Below are 20,959 nucleotides of genomic sequence, written 5' to 3'. Positions count from 1 at the left end.
TCGAAGTCAGAGTGGGAGGGGCTGCAAATGTTTTTATAAGGAGGAACTAGTTGACAAACCGGACTTTAGGTATTTTGTTTGCCATCTTATCATAACTACTGTTTAGTCTGTAAGTACATTTTGTTCTTGTGATGGAGGAACTTATTTTGTTCTTGTGATGGAGGAACTTGTTGGGGGGAGGTTTGATGCTTCCAGGGCAGAACCACCTATGAAGGTGTCCAGGCTGCTGAAGATGCTGAAGTGACGCTCCAGGAGTCGGACCCATCCTTCCAGCAGATGTTAGGTTTTAGAAAATAAAGGAATTATGCCCGTGTATGTTCCTCCTAAAGGGGAGTTTTCCTTGCCACTGTTTGGCTTAAGGTTTTTCTCCCACTATGGGAGTTTTTACCTGCCATTGTTTATGTAATAATTGCTCGGGGGTTTATGTTTATGTTTATGTTCATGTTCTGGATCTCTGGAAAGCGTATAGAGACAACATCTGCTGTATTAGACGCTATATAAAAAAAATTGAATTGAATTGAATTGAATTAACTCACTCAACATGATCTCATTTATCTTGTTTTACCAAATGAAATAAGATTTATTATTTGGTTGAACTTGTACACAAAGGTTCATCAACACAACATGAAACTTTGTGATGAACTGTTGATGTGTTTATGCAGTGGGCTTCACAAGGACATCTTGCACCGCTTTACCTCACAACTGTTAAACAAAAAGAATGTTGAACTGACAGACATCAAATCATTTTGCTCAATCAGGGAAGTCAACAAATCAACCGAATACCAGTCTAAGCAGTTTTCCCTGTTTTATCCTGAAGAAAAACATTGTTTTTTCTCCTTTAAAACACAACAGACAGATACATTTTTGTGCATTTAGAATTTTAGATGAAAGTAACTTAAGAACAACTGCACAATTGTAGATATTATGACGTCACATGCAGCACCTGAGGGATGTTTTGAAGTCAAACGTCTGTGTTGATGTTGATGATGTTGGAGATTTGGATTTAAACTGAATATTTAGTTTGATACAACTTTATTTAATAATAAAACAAAGTACAAAAACCATAGATATGCTCAGCTAAAGATATAAAAAAAGATACAATAAAAGTTACGACGACATGAAGGGTAAAAGGATACATCACCAAACCAATAAACAGAAGAAATAAACAAAACAAGCAAATAAGGAGAGAAGAAACACAAAAAAGGATAAGTCTATGTACAAATCTTTCTTGTCGTTTTTATCGCTCTTTACACAATCCATATATTTTAAGAATTGTATATACATTTTAATTCACTTGAAAATTGGATAAAACAAAGAAACAATTAGAATTTTTGTGTAAATGACATTAACCAAACAAAATCAATAAGTTTGAGATGAATTCGATCTGGCTATTTTTATGGGCAAAGTAAGTGACAATAAAAGTACAATTGAGGTTCACTTTATATGTTGTTTTGCACAAAACATATTCTAGTCAGGTTCAAAACGCGAGTGTATGTTGAACGGATGTCTGCGTCATGTTGGAGCTGACGTCATAACTGGCATCAACACTTCCTATTCCCCAGAGAGTTTTTAAATGGAACAATACATATATCTTATATAAGAACAAATATATCTTCCTGCAACAATGTTTGGATAATAATATACCTTTACTGAGTCAGCGGTTTGATCAGCACGGGCATCTTTACAGTTATGTTGAAGGAATACAACATTATGGGATCCCTGTTACACCCGAAGACTTTTCTGTGGATTTTGATTCAGGGCCTTCAGGCGTTATCTCCCTTTTTAAAGATCTGAATGGGAACAACATCTTTAAGCGTAACTGAAACGGCATTGGGGAAAGTTTGTTTCACAGGTAATAATGCAAATAAAAACAAGATTATTAGCCAACTATTTCAACAAGATATTCATCGATATCATGTGACGTCACACAGTACTCGCAGCGCCATCTTTAGGACCGACTTTCAGCATGCCGTCTATCTGTTGTGCTGTGGGATGCGACAATAATAAGTCTAAAAAAACGGGATTGACCTTTTATCAGTGCTTTAAGTGGGCCGTGGGATATTGTGATGTTTAAATGTTCTTTTATTTTCTTCCTTTCACTCGTGTTGAAAGCCGGTTGAAAGCGCTGTAGGAAACAGTCATGATGAGGAACGGCTGATCCAGTTAGTTGAAATGAGAAGTTATCTATGATTCCTCCTCATTTCACCACAAAAACCACAATAAAGTGGCAGAAATAAATAATATCCTATTATTATATAGGTCCCAGAACATCGGACGGGAGAGAGAGAAAAGGTCCTGTAAGTGGGGGGGGGGGGGGGGGGGGGGGGGGCGAACAGCAGTGTCAGAGCAGTGTTTCCCAACCCTGGTCCTCGAGGCCCACTGTCCTGCATGTTTTAGATGTTACTTGGGCTGGGCGATATGGACCAAAAGTCATATCTCGATATTTTCTAGCTAAATGGCGATACTCGATATATATCGATATTTTTTCTGTGCCATAATTGGGGTTTCCCCCAAAGCATTATAGCATAGCATCTCTGTTAGCTTCATTTTTTTCTGAGGTCAGTTTTAATACAAAGCCTCGTGCCAAATGTCACACAGGTTCCTTTATTAACAGAGGTCTGCACAATATCAAAATGTATAAAACATATGAAATAAAAATAAACTGCCTGCATATATAGAATAAAAATGCTTCTTGAATAAAATAAAACAAATATCCCTTTCCTGCATAACAATTAAATTAAAATACTTATTTAATTTATTTGTCTTACTCATTTAGCTAGTAGCCAGGACCGCCTCTGCTTGTATTCACAGTGACTGTCATGAAACCTTTTGGTCTCGGCCAGACAACCGACACGCTTTCAGTTTTCATATTTAACCCCCGCTTTCATTTATGCTGGAAAAATGTTTGGTTTGGTTACACTGAGTATGATAATAAACTGGATTCCCAGTATTATTTGATTAATTTGTTGTTTTACCCCCAGGCCACCACCCTCTTAAATTAAGGCATCTTCTAATTTGTTATTTTATTGCTCAGTGAGGCTGTTTTTACCAGGTTATATTCCTGTGTACATTGTACATTTGGCGAAATAAAGTGATTTCTGATTCTGATTCTGATAATTCATTTATGTAAATCTTACATAAACATTTCTAAATTTTCTGGTAAGAAACCAAACTTGTTTTGAACTGTCTGCATATATTAAACCATAAATCTCCGCCCTCTGTGATTGCGAGAATAAAAAAGCTGTTAAAACTTGTGATCCATGTAAGCTGTACAATGTTTTTACTGGGTAAGTTTTATTTTATTAAATATTTGTCTGTCCTGCTAAAAAACCCTGGCATACTTGATTGATAATGATTGTTTGTTTGTGTATTAATGTTGTATAAGACATTCCATCAGCGCTGGTTTTTTTTATATTATTATTGACAGATATATAAAGAAAAGGTACAAAACTTCAGAATAAAATGCAGTTACAAATTAAGGACAGTAAATTATATTCAAAACAAATAGAAGGCTTGAGGTTTAAGGAGGAAAAAAATGTTTTAAAAAAATCAGGAAATATCATATTTTTCACATAGGCTTCTCGTTTCAACCGCTGTGGGGTTTATCCTCTGTTTAAGACTGTCTGAATATGATATTAATATAGCTTTGAGAACAATTATATTTGGACGTTGGCCAGCAAATGTAGTACAGTGAATATGATATTTAGCAATAATTAAGAGAAGGTTAACTAAATATACTTTATCTGGGCTTGTCATACCATTTCTTCATACACCAAATAGTACATGTTGAATTCTCAATTTAAAGGAAGAATCAACTTTAGCATTTATAAAATTATTAAGGTCAATCCAGAGATCATGAGTATATGTGCAATTCCAGAATAAGTGAGATATTGTTTCATCCACATTACCACAAAAAGAACAGAGTGTATCAATGTTTATCTTATATTTAATAAGAATAGTCTTGACTGGATAGCATCTATGAAGTATTTTAAAAGTAACTTCTCTTACTTTGTTTGTAATAATCCTTTTTCTTGATAAGACCCATGTTTTTTTTTTCCAATCTATCTCATTATATTAAGTTATTCCAATAGCAAACTGCTGCAGGTTTAGAAACAATATCTCTCTGTATAATATACCTAATGCAATGATTTGTAGCTTTATCACTTAGTAAAGGGCAAATATTACCAACATATATGTAATCAGGATTCAACCTTGGAATATTACAATTTTTACCTTTAGGAGCAAAACACAGTAACTTTCTAGCACCGTCTGCATCAAACACAGTTGAATATTCTAACAGGAAAAACATAGATGGAAAGAAATTCTTCATAATTGAGTAACTGACCATTATCATTCAATAGTTGACTAACCAGTAAAATATTATGATCAACCCATCTCTTAATATATAAAGATTTGTTTTTGAATCTAATATCTTGATTGTTCCAAATGAAATATTTGTGGGGAGATAAATTGTGTGTGTACATCATGGACCAGGATAGTAGAAGTTGGCTGTGAAAATTAGATATATTCATAGGTAATTTGGAAATATTGTAGTTACACCTGAGCAGAAAATTTAGTCCTCCTAATAAATTAAACACATGGGCAGCAATAAACCCAAATTGAGTTGGAATCTTTCAAGAAAAGTTTGATCTATTTGACCTTGAAGGAATTCATCAGCGCTGTTCTCAGTCTTGCTGTGAATGACGTGATAAAAGAAGAAACGGCCCCCTTACCTACTTCCTCCTTTTGAAAAAAGGGGCGTTTTTTCACAAATCTGGTTTTCTTTTCAAGCTTTTTCTTGTTTTCTCGACCTTTGCGGGAGGATTGATCCGTCGCAGGTCCGAGCTTTGCTCGCGGACTCGGACGTGAAGCTGAAACTGCGAGATGCGACAGTTTGAGGAAAGTTTTTGAAGGGAGCGCGTTTCTTACGCACATGTTTTTTTTTAAAGATTTCACAAGACACAATTCAAATACATGTGACATCAAAGTTAAAAAAAACTAACGGATCTTCACTTTATTTGGGATCCCTTTGGTGTGTTAGCGACTTTATATTGCATCTCTGGTCTGAAATCCTCCTCTTTGCTTCTCTTAGCAACTGCGGTAATGTGAGTTTGTTTTTCGTTGCGTGCGTACTAGAGTAAATACGGTAGGCACGGTTCTCGAGCAAAGTGAAGGTCCTACAAGATACATAACGCCTACGTGCTTTTACTGGAGAAATGTGGAGAAAAATCACCTCCAAAATGAGTCAACTTATTAGTTATATTTCACTGCCGTAAAGGGGAGAAAAATCACCTTTCAGTGCCATTTTACTGTAGTAATGTGGAGAAAAATCTGTTTAAAATTACCCCTATAATAAATGTTACTGTAGTAATGTGGAGAAAAATCTGTTTAAAATTACCCCTATAACAAAAGCCATTTACAGAATGCTGACATTTGATCTTACCTCACATCAATTCCTTCATGTTCCTCTTTTTTTTTTTTGCATATTGTTCCTGTCATCTCACTCTACCTCTGGTACAATTTTGGTAACATTTTACTGTAGAAATTTGGAGAAAAATCATTTTGAAATGACCCCCTATGATAAACTATACTGTGTATAGAGGATCTTTGCTACCGTATTTACTCTAGTACGCACGCAACGAAAAACAAACAGCGGCTCACATTACCGCAGTAAGGCTTTCATTTGAGGAAGACTGCGTCAGCCTTGTGATTATTTCTCGCCCTTTTTCAGGTATGTTACCAGTACATTTGCAATGTAAATGGTCTAAATAAGTTTGTGATATATTTCTGAGTAGTTAGAGAATGTTTATGTTTGGTTAAAAGTAATGTAGAGCAGAGTTTTACCGAGTCTTGTCGTGTGTGTGTGTGTGTGTGTGCCATGTTGTGTACCTACGTCTAATTTTTCTATTGTTTACAAGTCTACAGGTGCATAATGTAAATGTATTTTGAACACTTGAACGTGTCATTTATTGGTTATTAAGTAGGTTTTATGATTATTTGCGAGAGTCTACTGAAGTTCTTGAGCTAATACTAGACATTATACGTTTAGTAAAATGAGATCTATCGGTGCGTCCGAAATGCCATACTAAAAAGTATATACTAAAAAGTATACTTAAATTCGGCACACTTTTGAGTAAATATCAGTAGTATGCATTAATTCGGATGTACTATTAAAAGCGCACATGTCACTTCCTGCCGTTGGGAGGGGGAGTTGTTACCATGGTAACCTGTCACAGCAGCAGCACAGCTCCGCTCTTTCCCGTTTATTCTGGCCGAAACAAGATGACATTATATAATATTATTAAATACGAATATTATAATATTAATATTATATAATAATATTATTATACTTATGACATATACGTATCACTTAGCAACCAAACACCGCTGCATTGCATTGTGGGAAGTTTCTGCTCAGCTAGTGTCCATCAATCCACACTAATACATTTCTCCAGAATGAGTATGGATAGTACATACTTTTGACTACGTTCTAATGTTTCGGACGCACAAAAAAATCTCACATACTCATTTTGCATACTCATTAGGGTGGAAGTATGCGATTTCGGACGCAGCGCATGTCTCAGAGCAAAACTTGCTGCGTCCGAAAGGCACCAACAGGCAAGTATCTTCTTGCTGTTTGAGCTTGCGTTTGCGTCCGTTCGGGTCCACCAACAACGGCAACGTTCCTCGCGTAGTACGTGAGGAGAGCGGGTCGTACCGGCGGTGACCGATAGGGGGCAGTAAGCAGAGCAACAGTTGGAAAAGTGATATATATATATTTAGTAGCAGAGGTAGTAGCAGTAGCAGATTAGAACAACAAACAAGTTTACATGACAATATTGGATGATGTAGTTATAACATTGCTTTGGTTACAATCCCTGTATAATATAAAGATAAAACAGGAGGTCATATATTTGGGGATTGTTATCTCTAAGGACAAAACAGCAATTGAAAAGATGAATATTTGGAACAATGTGGACAAGTTTAAGTCAATTCTAAGGGATGCAAAGGGATATTTCAATTTTTGGCAGTCTTATTATCAAAAAATGGATAGTCTGTCCAGACTCATTTATCCGGCATTCTCCTTACCCATCTCAACAAGAATGATCAAAACAATAAATACCGTTAATTCTAAGTTCATATGGAGAAATAGATGTCAATATATAAGAAAGATTGACATGGTAAAAAACTATGATGATGGGGGGTTGAATGTGATCGATTTCGATATTATATTACTGAATTTCTCCTCTGGGAGATCAATAAAGTCTTCTATTCTATTATGAACGGTGTCTTGAAACTGAAATGGTTAAAATCTTTCCTTACAAATAGATATAGACATAGACATTCCTTCTGGTTTATTGTTCCTAATATGATTTTCCAAAAAATGGGTGGAATAGACTTTCTTCTACGCTGGGACTGATTGTAGCTCATCACCTTTTAAACTCTCTGCTTTCTATCAGCAAGTCCTTCTCTATTGGAAATTGATTTATAGTCATAATTTTACACAACACACCTGTATGGAACAACAGGTACATTTTGCTCAGTAGAAAATCTGTTTATATAGAGGATTGGAAATCGAAGAGTCGAGAGTCTGGGCTATTGCACACTTTCTGGATGATACTGGTAATATGTTACAGTTTGAGGATTTTTGCAAAAAATACCAAATTCAATGTACTGTTAAGCATTATAAGTGATAAAAGCCATACCAGTTTCTCTGAGGTCGATGGTTAAAGAAGACATTCGTCACTCTAAGGTCTCTCCTGAACTGAGACAGCTCTGCATTAAAGATTTAGATTTTTGTGACTTTAAATTTAACAAAGTCATTAGAAACATTTTGCTAGAAGAATATTACCCTAACAACCCAATAAAAAGATGGTATATCCTAAAGGAATTTGAAGTGGAAAAGATTAGGAAAATAAGAAAAAAATATATTTCATTTCCACTTCCACCGAAAATAAAAGAGGTAAACTTCAAAATTTTACATGAAATTTACCCAACAAATTAGTTTTTGAGATTAAAACTTAATTTTGAATTGAATAATTGTGTTTTTTGTGAAAGGGAAATTGAAACTTTGCAACATCTTTTATTTCATTGTGATTCAGTGCAATATTTCTGGAGTGAGATGCAGCCTGGCTACAGTCCAAGGACATTCAGCTACATTTAACAGTGAAGACATTTATATTTGGTGTTTTTGTTGAAGACAAGAATTTGGACTTTGTCCATAATAATTTGGTGTTATTGGGAAAGTTCTTCATTCACAAATGTAGATTTTTTAAGACCAAACCATGTTTGACCCATTGGAGAAATGAGCTAAAGCTCTTGAGTAAGTCCTTGAGTCTTGTTAAAGAAAAGAAAGCCCTTAAACTGTTTTCTTTACTTGAAAGATATGATTTAATATGAGATGGCCCTTGTGAGTTATTTTTTATTTTTTTATTTTTTAAATTAATTTTTATTTTATGTTGATAATTAGATTCTCAGTGTATATTTTGTAATACTGATGTTGCTCAACCCAAGGCAAAAGTTTGTAATTCTGATATGACTTTTATGTGCCATATAATGTTTCAATAAAAAAAAAACATTGCTTTGGTTGCGATCTCGGCAAAGGAAACGGTGCCGTCACTTGTGACCAGCTGGTATCAGACCGGGACCAGCTGGTATCAGACTGGGACCAGCTGGTATCAGACCGGGACCAGCTGGTATCAGACCGGGACCAGCTGGTATCGGACCGGGACCAGCTGGTATCGGACCGGGACCAGCTGGTATCAGACCGGGACCAGCTGGTATCTGACCGGGACCAGCTGGTACCAGACCGGGACCAGCTGGTATCGGGACCAGCTGGTATCAGACCGGGACCAGCTGGTATCAGACCGGGACCAGCTGGTATCAGACCGGGACCAGCTGGTATCAGGACCAGCTGGTATCAGACCGGGACCAGCTGGTATCAGGACCAGCTGGTATCAGACCGGGACCAGCTGGTATCGGACCGGGACCAGCTGGTATCAGACCGGGACCAGCTGGTATCAGACCAGGACCAGCTGGTATCAGACTGGGACCAGCTGGTATCGGGACCAGCTGGTATCAGACCGGGACCAGCTGGTATCTGACCGGGACCAGCTGGTATCGGACCGGGACCAGCTGGTATCAGACCGGGACCAGCTGGTATCAGACCAGGACCAGCTGGTATCTGACCGGGACCAGCTGGTATCAGACCGGGACCAGCTGGTATCAGACCAGGACCAGCTGGTATCAGACTGGGACCAGCTGGTATCAGGACCAGCTGGTATCAGACCGGGACCAGCTGGTATCTGACCGGGACCAGCTGGTATCGGACCGGGACCAGCTGGTATCAGACAGGGACCAGCTGGTATCAGACCAGGACCAGCTGGTATCAGACCGGGACCAGCTGGTATCTGACCGGGACCAGCTGGTATCGGACCGGGACCAGCTGGTATCAGACAGGGACCAGCTGGTATCGGACCGGGACCAGCTGGTATCAGACCGGGACCAGCTGGTATCAGACTGGGACCAGCTGGTATCAGACCAGGACCAGCTGGTATCAGACTGGGACCAGCTGGTATCGGGACCAGCTGGTATCAGACCGGGACCAGCTGGTATCAGACTGGGACCAGCTGGTATCAGACCGGGACCAGCTGGTATCGGACCGGGACCAGCTGGTATCGGACCGGGACCAGCTGGTATCAGACCGGGACCAGCTGGTATCTGACCGGGACCAGCTGGTACCAGACCGGGACCAGCTGGTATCGGGACCAGCTGGTATCAGACCGGGACCAGCTGGTATCAGACCGGGACCAGCTGGTATCAGACCGGGACCAGCTGGTATCAGGACCAGCTGGTATCAGACCGGGACCAGCTGGTATCAGGACCAGCTGGTATCAGACCGGGACCAGCTGGTATCGGACCGGGACCAGCTGGTATCAGACCGGGACCAGCTGGTATCAGACCAGGACCAGCTGGTATCAGACTGGGACCAGCTGGTATCGGGACCAGCTGGTATCAGACCGGGACCAGCTGGTATCTGACCGGGACCAGCTGGTATCGGACCGGGACCAGCTGGTATCAGACAGGGACCAGCTGGTATCGGACCGGGACCAGCTGGTATCAGACCGGGACCAGCTGGTATCAGACTGGGACCAGCTGGTATCAGACCAGGACCAGCTGGTATCAGACTGGGACCAGCTGGTATCGGGACCAGCTGGTATCAGACCGGGACCAGCTGGTATCAGACTGGGACCAGCTGGTATCTGACCGGGACCAGCTGGTATCAGACTGGGACCAGCTGGTATCGGGACCAGCTGGTATCTGACCGGGACCAGCTGGTATCTGACCGGGACCAGCTGGTATCAGACCGGGACCAGCTGGTATCAGACCGGGACCAGCTGGTATCTGACCGGGACCAGCTGGTATCAGACTGGGACCAGCTGGTATCTGACCGGGACCAGCTGGTATCAGACCGGGACCAGCTGGTATCAGACCGGGACCAGCTGGTATCAGACCGGGACCAGCTGGTATCAGACCGGGACCAGCTGGTATCAGACTGGGACCAGCTGGTATCAGACCAGGACCAGCTGGTATCAGACCGGGACCAGCTGGTATCAGACCGGGACCAGCTGGTATCAGACTGGGACCAGCTGGTATCTGACCGGGACCAGCTGGTATCGGACCGGGACCAGCTGGTATCAGACCAGGACCAGCTGGTATCAGACCGGGACCAGCTGGTATCAGACCGGGACCAGCTGGTATCAGACCGGGACCAGCTGGTATCGGGACCAGCTGGTATCAGACCGGGACCAGCTGGTATCTGACCGGGACCAGCTGGTATCAGACCGGGACCAGCTGGTATCAGACCGGGACCAGCTGGTATCAGGACCAGCTGGTATCGGACCGGGACCAGCTGGTATCGGACCGGGACCAGCTGGTTTCTGACCGGGACCAGCTGGTTTCTGACCGGGACCAGCTGGTACCATACCGGGACCAGCTGGTATCTGACCGGGACCAGCTGGTATCAGACCGGGACCAGCTGGTATCAGACCGGGACCAGCTGGTATCAGACCGGGACCAGCTGGTATCAGACCGGTACCAGCTGGTATCAGACGGGGACCAGCTGGTATCAGACCGGGACCAGCTGGTATCAGACCGGTACCAGCTGGTATCAGACGGGGACCAGCGCCACCCACTGGCCAGAGTGAGAACTGCAGGTCACGTACGCGTTCAATGTCTTTTTGAGAACGTGCACTTCGACGCGCCAAATGAACGCAGGATACGCGTGGCGGCCATGATGCGTATGCGACCTGAACACCAAGTATATCTCGGCCCTTAGGGTGGAAGTATGGAATTTCGGACGCAGCTTGTATTTTGTTAATGTCAGATGATATGTAACCTCTGTAACTGTGATTATTGTGAATATTGTTTTGCACTTGAGTAAATGCTATCGTTTGGGAAAGACTGCATCACTCGTAATTATTTCTTGCCCTTTTTCAGAGGCGTAACACAAGTGATTTCTACTGCTCAGTAGAAGCAAAAAAAAAACAAAAGAGAGGAACAAACCAGAGCAGGATCAGCTGGTCTCTGTACAACACCAGTGATGTGTGTTTCCTCTGCAGATGAAGGTGTGTGTGTGAGCTGACGTGGACGTGAATTCAGCAGAATGGACCAGTGTGAGGACGGAGAGGAGGGAGTCCCTCCCTCTAAAACCTCTCTGTGTGGGGAACATGAGAGTCGGAGCAAAGCTCAGAGGTGAGATGAGCATCTAACTGTCCCTGACTCTTCTGCATGTCAGAGCTCAAGACTCACATCACCAAACATCATTATTACAGGAATCAACCTGGACCTGGACCTGGACCTGGACCTGAACCTGGACCTGGACCTGGACCTGGACCTGGACCTGGACCTGGACCTGGACCTGGACCTGGACCTGGACCTGAACCTGGACCTGAACCTGGACCCAGCTGTGTGTCGTTGAAGAGTGACAAGTCAATGGAATATATTATTACCTTCAAAGGAGACCAACGTTCTGCTGTAAAGAGGTGAGTGTATCCAAACGCCAAATATTTATGTTTAATACTTTTTAAATAGACTAAATATTTTTATCTGTATAACTTATTTTCATTTAAATAGAATATTTACATTTAACTGTTGTCTTCTATCAGGGTCCATCAGAAAAGAGACTCTTTTGAACATGAACCCAGCTGTTTGTCCTTGAAGAGTGACAAGTCAATGGAATATGTTATTACCTTCAAAGGAGACCAACAGTCTTCTACAGAGAGGTGAGATGTATTTAAACGCATTAAATGTATTTAGATCAGTCCTAATGTTAGGAAATGTCCACATGTTTCTTCCCATGTAGTCCTGGACCCCCGTGCATGGTCCTCCTTCACCTGATGGTGATCTGAGCTTCCTCCTCTTAGATCTTCATCTCCTGTCAGGAGCTTTTTCCTCTGGTCGACACATCTGGAAGTCTTACCTTCCAGAGGACTGATCCTGATGATGATCCAGAGTTCCTCTTACTGATCCTGATGATGATCCAGAGTTCCTCTTACTGATCCTGATGATGATCCAGAGTTCCTCAGCTGCTTCATGTCTCCATCAGTTGTCTGTCTTATTGATGTCGTAACTTTTCTTGGAGCAGAACTAGATCTTGTGAATATGTGAATGATCAGAGCTCTCACTGAGGTCATGTGTACGTTCTTGGTGGATCAGCAGGACTAGTAAACCTTCACCACCACCAGTCCTCTGATGGACTGTCCTCATCCATACAGGACTTCATGGACCTTCAGCTGGTGTTTGTCTCTGTGAGGACAGACATGATGTGAGCTAATTCTTCCTGGTTCCTCCACAGAGTGGACCAGCAGAGCTCAGAGCCTCCCAGCGGTCCGTCTGTCCAGCAGCATCAGACACAGCTGGACTCCATATTTCAGGTCTGTACATGAACAACAACTGCTTCTCCACCTGTTCTGTTGATGTTTGTCTCCATGCTGGGGTCCGTTTCACAAAGCAGGTTTAGTGAAAACTCTGAGTCTGTTAACCCTGAAATGAGGGAAACTCTGAGTTTTCCATTTCACAAAGGGAGGTAACTCAAACCAGAGAAAGAGAGGTAACTCTAGCCTGTTTTACAAAGAGAGGTAACTTAAGCTCTCGGTCAGTTACCGTAGTAACAGACGCTCTGAACCTAACCTGGTCGGGACCAGGTTTATTTCAGCGAACCTGGAGTTTCTCTCTGTCTCCTCCCTCAGTGGCGTCAATTCAGCCAATGGGTCTTTACGCAATACGCATCCGTTTTCTGCACCACGGACAGCAAGCGGCAGAGTTAGAGAGCAGAAAAAGCGTATCTGACAAACGCAATTTAACTCATTCACTTTATTCACTATGTCAGTGCAACAATATCACAGGGACATCCGAGTTTAACTTCAAACAGTTAAAGTCCGAATGCAAAAAGGAGAGGGAGAGTAATAAAAAGTCAAATATTTCCCTTAAACAGATTTATAAGAGGGTAGGGTGATTTGATATCTTACTTTAAAAGGAACTTGCATAATTCATCCATCAGTGGCTAACAGCCTCGGTAATATCTTCTGCTGCTGGGGAAACATTAAACCCATCACTTGCCTTCTTTCTTTTTTTTTAAATTGCGTGGTTGTCTGTTTCCTTTTCATTTTGTAAGTTAGTAACACTGCAGAGCGCACTAAAAACGAGCAACCACTGTCGTCAGGGACGCTGGGACATCACATTTCAAGATATGAGGGGGGTACAAGTGTTGGGAAAGATAATACCTAGTGAAATCCATCATGTTGTTCTGATATGCATTGCTTGAGCTTGAGGCAGGATTGAGGCAGGATTTATGAAAAAAATTTGTATACGTTTTAAGTTTTCTCGTAATAATGTCAGATGAAGCGTTCCAAACCAAAACGAATGAGCCCTCTAGTGTATCTCTCCGTTGCCTTGAACAGGCTGTGTGCTGCAAAATGTGCTGCAATTCTGGGCCCGAATTTCCCGCGCTGTCCTGCGGATGTGACGTCACATGACGCTGCATGCACGTTCTCCCCGTTCTCCCGTGCCGGCTTCGCTGTTGGTTGCAGTACCCCCGACGGCCGTCGTGGCGCTAGAGAGTCTCATTTCTTGAAAGGAGTCTCATGCTCCTTTAAAGCGACACTACGTAACTTTTCCACCTTAATATATATATATATATATAATATCATATTTCCAGAGTCATTGTGATGGTACATCAACTTCCAACAGGTTTAATGACACCTCTGTCATGGTCTGAGGGGGTCTGTATCGCCTTCACTGGCACTATGTAACTTTGAGGAGCATGGTAGGAACCCTGCCACACTAAAAAACTACAAATCTTTACGGCTTTGACTGCTTTACGGCATACGTCACTTCCCCCTCCTTCCCGATTCGCAGTCGAGATGAAAATGGGCGGGGCGTGGAGCGCAGAGCTCAGCAGAAGCTGGCAACCCGTTGCTGTGTTGTGGCTGCAGCAGCTCCACACAACAGACGTGGGGAAAAGATCGCTAATGGTTTAACTTTTCACCGGTTTCCTGCTCGGAGGCAGAACCACGGAGGCCGGCGAAGTATCTGATAACAAAGTAAAAGAGTGAAAGAGTCGTCGGCTCGCTTGGATCGCGGCTGTAACGACCAAACCTTCCACACAGTAAAGCCTGAATTATGGTTCTGCGTTAAATCGACGCAGACCTGCGGCGTAGGGTACGTGGCGACGCGCAACGTATGGTGCGTGTCGCCGCGTACCCTACGCCGTAGGCTCTGCGTCGATTTAACGCAGAACCATAAATCAGCCTTAAACCACAAACTCTCACACAGACCGGGTCGGATCAAAACACGGGTTTTATTCCACACTTCGCCAGCTAAACGCAGTTGCTGGCCAGCTCTCTGCGGTGCAATTAACCCCAATCTTCAGATAAAACTAGTTTGTTGAGGAAAAAATATTAACTCTTATTTGTAGCTGCAGAGGAAAAAAATAATCTCACGAGGAAAACAAAAATATTGCTCACGTCTCGGAATCTCTTCAGCATAATATAGCAGTCAAAAAAAAAGAAAAGAGAAGTAAGAGTAATACAAAACATGTACTGTATGTTGTACTATTATACAAATGTATTGAAACACATGGCGATTCAAACATTTACCAAAGCAGCTGCCAAACACTCCTAAACAAGGTAGCCGGAGACGGTGGTTCTGCAGAACTGCGGCAGTAATCCCTTATAAAGAGCGGAGCTCCGACGAGGAGCTCCATTCTTTAGGGATTTCATATGGATCCAAACCGTTAATAACCATTATTTTCTCCATATACCGCTCCCTGGCTTCCTTGTTTAAGGTATCCCGGTAAATTCCAGTTCCTTTCCAGCAGTTTAACATCTTTTTTTTGCGTTCCGTCTGTTCACTTGGTGAAACAGAAAAGCGTCCCGTCTTCTCTCAAAACAAATGCACGCGACGGGACAGGAGTTTTCCGGCAGTACGCGCTGGTGCTCATGGGAAACGTAGTGTTCTTTCTGGTAAAGTACTACCGCTTTTGTCCAAAAGATGCCGCCAAACTCAGAAAAGCTGAAAGTTACATTGTGCTGCTTTAAGTAATAGAATAAATCAATACAAATAGACACAGGGTAATTCCATAAATGTATTAAAAAAAAAAAACATTTCCATTTTCCCCTGAAGCCGAGGTGTGGCGGCTGACGTACCCAATTGACGCCCCTGATCTAAATGACAATAAAATTTAATTTAATACCATTCCACCACTGTTTTCATCTGTAATATTAAAATACAGTGTGCTTAAATGTTAAATGAATACTGCATTCAAACTTACACATTGACTCGGGCAGCAACTTTCGCCAATTGTCTCATTTACTGCTGCAGCTGTGTTTTTTTTTCTGAAATATGCTCTCATACTCGCCATACGCACATATTAACACTTCTAACTCAGGTGGCGTGAAGTATGTGGATCTTGAGATGCAAACTAATGTTTCCTCAAAGGGATTTTGTAAATTGAAATGTTAAATAAAGTTTAAAAAAAAAAAAGAAAAAGTATGTGTATGTGTGTTTTCGCCGGTTGCCATGGTGGATCGTTGTATCGGGGCTCCATTAATGCTGGCTCTTGATAGTTGTGGCCATAGATATATATAAAGGCTAGATGACTCAAGGCGGAGTCTCCAGCATCGTTCACTGGCGGCCATCTTGCCACAGGAGAGCTCGCCACTCATAACATTGTGTTTAATGGTGCATGTACTGCTTAAACAACCTTAACTTGCTCAATTCTAGACATATTTTCTTTTTTTTTTTAAATATTTTTTTATCCCCGATTTTTTTACCCATTTCATCACCCAGTGCTCATACCTAAGTAACAGTCCTGGGCATTGCTCTCCTCTTCCAACCCAGGGAGGGCCCTACACTGAGCTCAGGTCTCCTTCTTATCCTGAGGAGTGACGGACCGCTTCTTTTCACCAGACAGGGTGAGGATTCTCTGACCGGACGTAGCGCGTGGAAGGATCACGTTATTCCGGCCAGATCCTCCCCACCCCATCTGGCGCCCCAGTTGGCCAGAGGGGGCATGTGTAGCCCAGGACTGTGTGCATGTTTTTGTGAGGGTAGCTCCCATTAGCTACCCAAGGGAACACGGGGAGAACATACAAACTCCACACACGTTTCAAACTCCCACGTTATAAGGTAATAATATATGTATATATGTTATAAAGTAAATATAAATATTACTAAGAATACTATAGAAATATTCATTTAATATAAATACCATGTCATAGCTATCTGTTTCTTGTTATTTTCATACAAAAGTACGTTTTTTAATGTTTATAATTATTCACAAGTATGCAGTGTCATAACTACATCTCTGACGTTCATAACAAACCAAACTGTTTGAAAATCTGTTGAGAATTGAGCAAGTTAAGGTTGTTTAAGCAGTACATCCACCATTAAACACAATGTTATGAGTGAACGAGTCTCCTGTGGCAAGATGGCCGCCAGTGAACGACGTCGCTCTGCATTGGCAGCAGCGCGGACGAGTCATCTAGCCTTTATATATGTCTATGGTTGTGGCGCACGCGCTTAACTCCAGGTGAAACTACTTAGAGTTGAGAAAATTAACTCAAATCCGCTGTTCTGGAACCGAAAACTCAGAGTTTCCGATCTCAGAGTAGATCAACTAAGAGTTCAGGATCCCTGGTCTCCCCTGCTCTGGAGACCAGTGGACTGTCAGTCTGTCCAACATGGGTCTGATGTTTGTGTCAGTGGTTTCAGTCTGATTGTGTCCTTCATGTGCTCTTCTGTTCCAGCTTCTGGAGGACAACATTGTAATGTTTGTGAAGAACGAGCTGAAGAAGATCCAGAGGGCTCTGAGTCCCGATTACCCAGAATCCCTAGAGCATCTGTTGCAGGGTGAGGATGAAGAGCAGAGGAGCAGCAGAGAGGCGTTTGTGAAGATCACAGTGAACTTCCTGAGGAGAATGAAGCAGGAGGAGCTGGCTGAGCGTCTGCATAGCAGTAAGAGGATTTCTATGAACATTTAAACTGCTGGATAAATGACCAAGAATGCCTCAGGAGATGAACAACATTCACAGATCAGCAAGAATATTCGCCCCCACATGGTACACAAGGTAACTGGAAGATTTGTGTCCAGGTTTTCCTCTTCCAGGAATCCTGCTGAATTCCAGATTGTCTTGATGGTTCTACAGATTATTTGATCAGATCATCAAATCCTAAACCTGGAAAATCCACTTCACAGACACCACAACAATAACAAGAACACAACAACCCACAAACCCACAACCCACCAGGGCTGTACTGCTAACATCCTGGCTGATCAGTGTCGGTTCACATCCTGATTCTTTAGGAGAATTAAGTTGAACTTTATGAAACACTAATTGTTTTTTTTTTCCACTTTTATTTAGGTACTTTTGCTAAAGTGTGTAAAAAGCAGCTGAAGTCTGAGCTGAAGAAGAAGTCCCAGTGTGTGTTTGAGGGGATCATTAAAGCAGGAAACCCAGCCCTTCTGGAGCAGATCTACACAGAGCTCTACATCACAGAGGGAGGGACCGGAGAGGTCAACCATGAACATGAAGTCAGACAGATTGAAGCAGCTTCCAGGAAACCAAACAGGGCAGAAACAACCATCAGACAGGAAGACATCTTTAAACCCCCACCTGGAAGAAAAGGACCAATCAGAACGTTGATGACGAAGGGAGTGGCCGGCATCGGGAAAACAGTCCTAACACAGAAGTTCAGTCTGGACTGGGCTGAAGGCAAAACCAACCAGGACATCCAGTTCCTGCTTCCATTCACCTTCAGACAGCTGAATGTGCTGAGAGAGGAGAAGTTCAGCTTGGTGGAACTTGTTCATCACTTCTTCTCTGAAACCAGAGGAATCTGCAGCTTTGAAGAGTTCCAGGTCGCGTTCATCTTTGACGGTCTGGATGAGAGTCGACTTCCTCTGGACTTCCACAACTCTACAGTCGTCAGTGACCCCAGAAGGTCCACCTCAGTGGACGTGCTGCTGACAAACCTCATCAGGGGGAACCTGCTTCCTTCTGCTCGTCTCTGGATCACCACACGACCCGCAGCAGCCAATCAGATCCCTCCTGAGTGTGTCTCCATGGTGACAGAAGTCAGAGGGTTCACCAACCCACAGAAGGAGGAATACTTCAGGAAGAGGTTCAGAGAAGAGGAGCAGACCAGCAGGATCATCTCCTACATCAAGACATCACGGAGCCTCCACATCATGTGCCACATCCCAGTCTTCTGCTGGATCACTGCTACGGTCCTGGAGAACGTCCTGGAGAAAGTCCTGGAAACTAGAGAGGGAGGGAAGCTGCCCAAGACCCTGACTGAGATGTACATCCACTTCCTGGTGGTCCAGGCCAAACTGAAGAAGGTCAAGTATGATGGAGGAGTTGGGACGGATCCACACTGGAGTCCAGAGAGCAGGAAGATGGTGGAGTCTCTGGGAAAACTGGCTTTTGAGCAGCTGCAGAAAGGAAACCTGATCTTCTATGAACCAGACCTGAGACAGTGTGGCATCGATGTCAAAGAGGCTTCTGTGTACTCAGGAGTGTTCACCCAGATCTTTAGAGAGGAGAGCAGCCTGTACCAGGACCAGGTCTTCTGCTTCATCCACCTGACTGTTCAGGAGTTTCTGGCTGCTCTTCATGTCCATCAGACCTTCATCAAGTCTGGAGTCAACCTTCTGGAGGAACAAAGGAACACAGAGACTGAGCTCTATCAGAGTGCAGTGGACAAGGCCTTACAGAGTCCCAACGGACACCTGGACTTGTTCCTCCGCTTCCTCCTGGGTCTTTCACTGGAGACCAATCAGACTCTCTTACGAGGTCTGCTTGAACCAAAACAAAGAAGTTCACAGAACAATCAGGAAACAGTTGAATACATCAAGAAGAAGATCAGTGAGGATCTGTCTGCAGAGAAAAGCATCAACCTGTTCCACTGTCTGAATGAACTGAACGCTGGTTCTCTGGTGGAGGAGGTCCAACAGTCCCTGAGGTCTGGACTTCTCTCCACAGATAAACTGTCTCCTGCTCAGTGGTCGGCTCTGGTCTTCATCCTACTGTCATCAGAAGATCTGGAGGTGTTTGACCTGAAGAAATACTCAGCTTCAGAAAACGTTCTACGGAGGCTGCTGCCGGTGGTCAAAGCCTCCAAGAAAGTTGTGTAAGGACGAACACGGACACATCTGTTTTAGTTACAATCACATGTTGTGTTCTTGGAGGAAACCAGTTAAATTCCATATTCAACTAAGTTCAGGTTCATGTGGGACCAGTTCTCATCAATGATTCATCTCAGGGAACTGTACATGCAGAGAAGAGAAATGCAGCGATCACTATGATCCATGCTCATTGATTATTATTTGAAATAATAAGCATTTATTGATATATCATTTATTTTTTTGTTAAATGACAATCAACTTTTAAATAACCCCATCATTTCTCTTTAATCTCCTCTGCAGGTTGAGTGGTTGTAACCTCTCACCGTACATCTGTGCACATCTATCCTCAGTTCTCAGCTCTCAGTCCTCCAGTCTGACAGAACTGGACCTGAGTCACAACCCCCTGCAGGATTCAGGACTGAAGAATCTGTGTCCTGGACTGGAGAGTCCACACTGTCACCTGGAGTCTCTCAGGTTAGAATCCGCCAAGTGTTCAACTGGTGACCGTTAGGTTTGTTTGTTTGGTTGTTTTATTAGATCCCTCTTAGCTGCTGACCTTTCACAGTAGTTTCTCTGGGGTCTCGTCAGAATCATCAGCTTGAAGGTATTATCCATGATTTTAGAGAGCTAGCAAGATTTGAAAGTGGCACCTCCTCTAAGCCCCACCCCCTCCTCCCCCTCCCGTCAGCGCTCCGTCCAAAGCCACGCCCCCACAAACTTTGGGGAACGCGCATTTGCAGGAGTCCAGTTTTCCAGGACATTTTGGACAGCACATTTTCAACAAAACTACCCCATGTCTCATTCACCTGTAAGCGAGGCCGGTTTTAGGGAGGCAGGGGTGGGCTGTGCCCACCCAAACGTGCATCCTGCCCACCGGCGTCTCCATCCCGGCAAGAGTGGAGAGAAGAGAGAGTGGAGAGCGGCTGGCGGTGCGCTGCAGGCTCTAGAGCCAGAGCTACGGCGTAGGCTACGGCGTAGGCTACGGCGTACCCTATGGCGTACCCTACGGCGTACCCTACGGCGTACCCTACGGCGTACCCTACGGCGTACCCTACGGCGTACCCTACGGCGTAGCTGTGGCAACAGAGCCTGCACGGCACCGCAGCGGCAGCAGCACTGGCGCTCTCCGCTCTCGCCGGGATGGAGACGCCTCCATCCCCACGGACCCCCATACTGCTTCCGAGCCGGAGCTGCTGCAGCTCTTCAGTGCGGCTGTACGTGTCCCTGTGGGCTGCTGCTGCTGGGCGGAGAGTCCTGCAGCAGCAGCCC

At 43.5% G+C, this 20,959-nt stretch overlaps 1 protein-coding gene across 2 annotated transcripts in view; it reads left to right on the top strand.

Moving 5' to 3' along the window:
- Positions 1 to 4,848: 4,848 nt before the first annotated feature.
- The window catches only part of LOC133420653 (NACHT, LRR and PYD domains-containing protein 12-like), a 39,731-nt gene continuing 23,620 nt past the window's right edge, over positions 4,849 to 20,959 (top strand). For both annotated transcript variants that reach the window (XM_061710408.1, XM_061710409.1), the window contains exons 1-8: positions 4,849 to 5,731; positions 11,622 to 11,754; positions 11,835 to 12,044; positions 12,168 to 12,284; positions 12,857 to 12,935; positions 17,310 to 17,517; positions 17,925 to 19,695; positions 19,991 to 20,164. In XM_061710408.1, the coding sequence (XP_061566392.1) occupies positions 11,666 to 11,754; positions 11,835 to 12,044; positions 12,168 to 12,284; positions 12,857 to 12,935; positions 17,310 to 17,517; positions 17,925 to 19,695; positions 19,991 to 20,164 (2,648 nt within the window). In that variant the 5' untranslated portion in view covers positions 4,849 to 5,731; positions 11,622 to 11,665. The remainder of the gene's footprint in view (positions 5,732 to 11,621; positions 11,755 to 11,834; positions 12,045 to 12,167; positions 12,285 to 12,856; positions 12,936 to 17,309; positions 17,518 to 17,924; positions 19,696 to 19,990; positions 20,165 to 20,959) is intronic.

The sequence above is a fragment of the Cololabis saira genome, chromosome 20, assembly GCF_033807715.1.
Source record: "Cololabis saira isolate AMF1-May2022 chromosome 20, fColSai1.1, whole genome shotgun sequence".
Taxonomy (NCBI): domain Eukaryota; kingdom Metazoa; phylum Chordata; class Actinopteri; order Beloniformes; family Belonidae; genus Cololabis; species Cololabis saira.
Note: the sequence above shows the minus strand (reverse complement) of the source record. Positions and strands in the feature narration are given on the sequence as shown.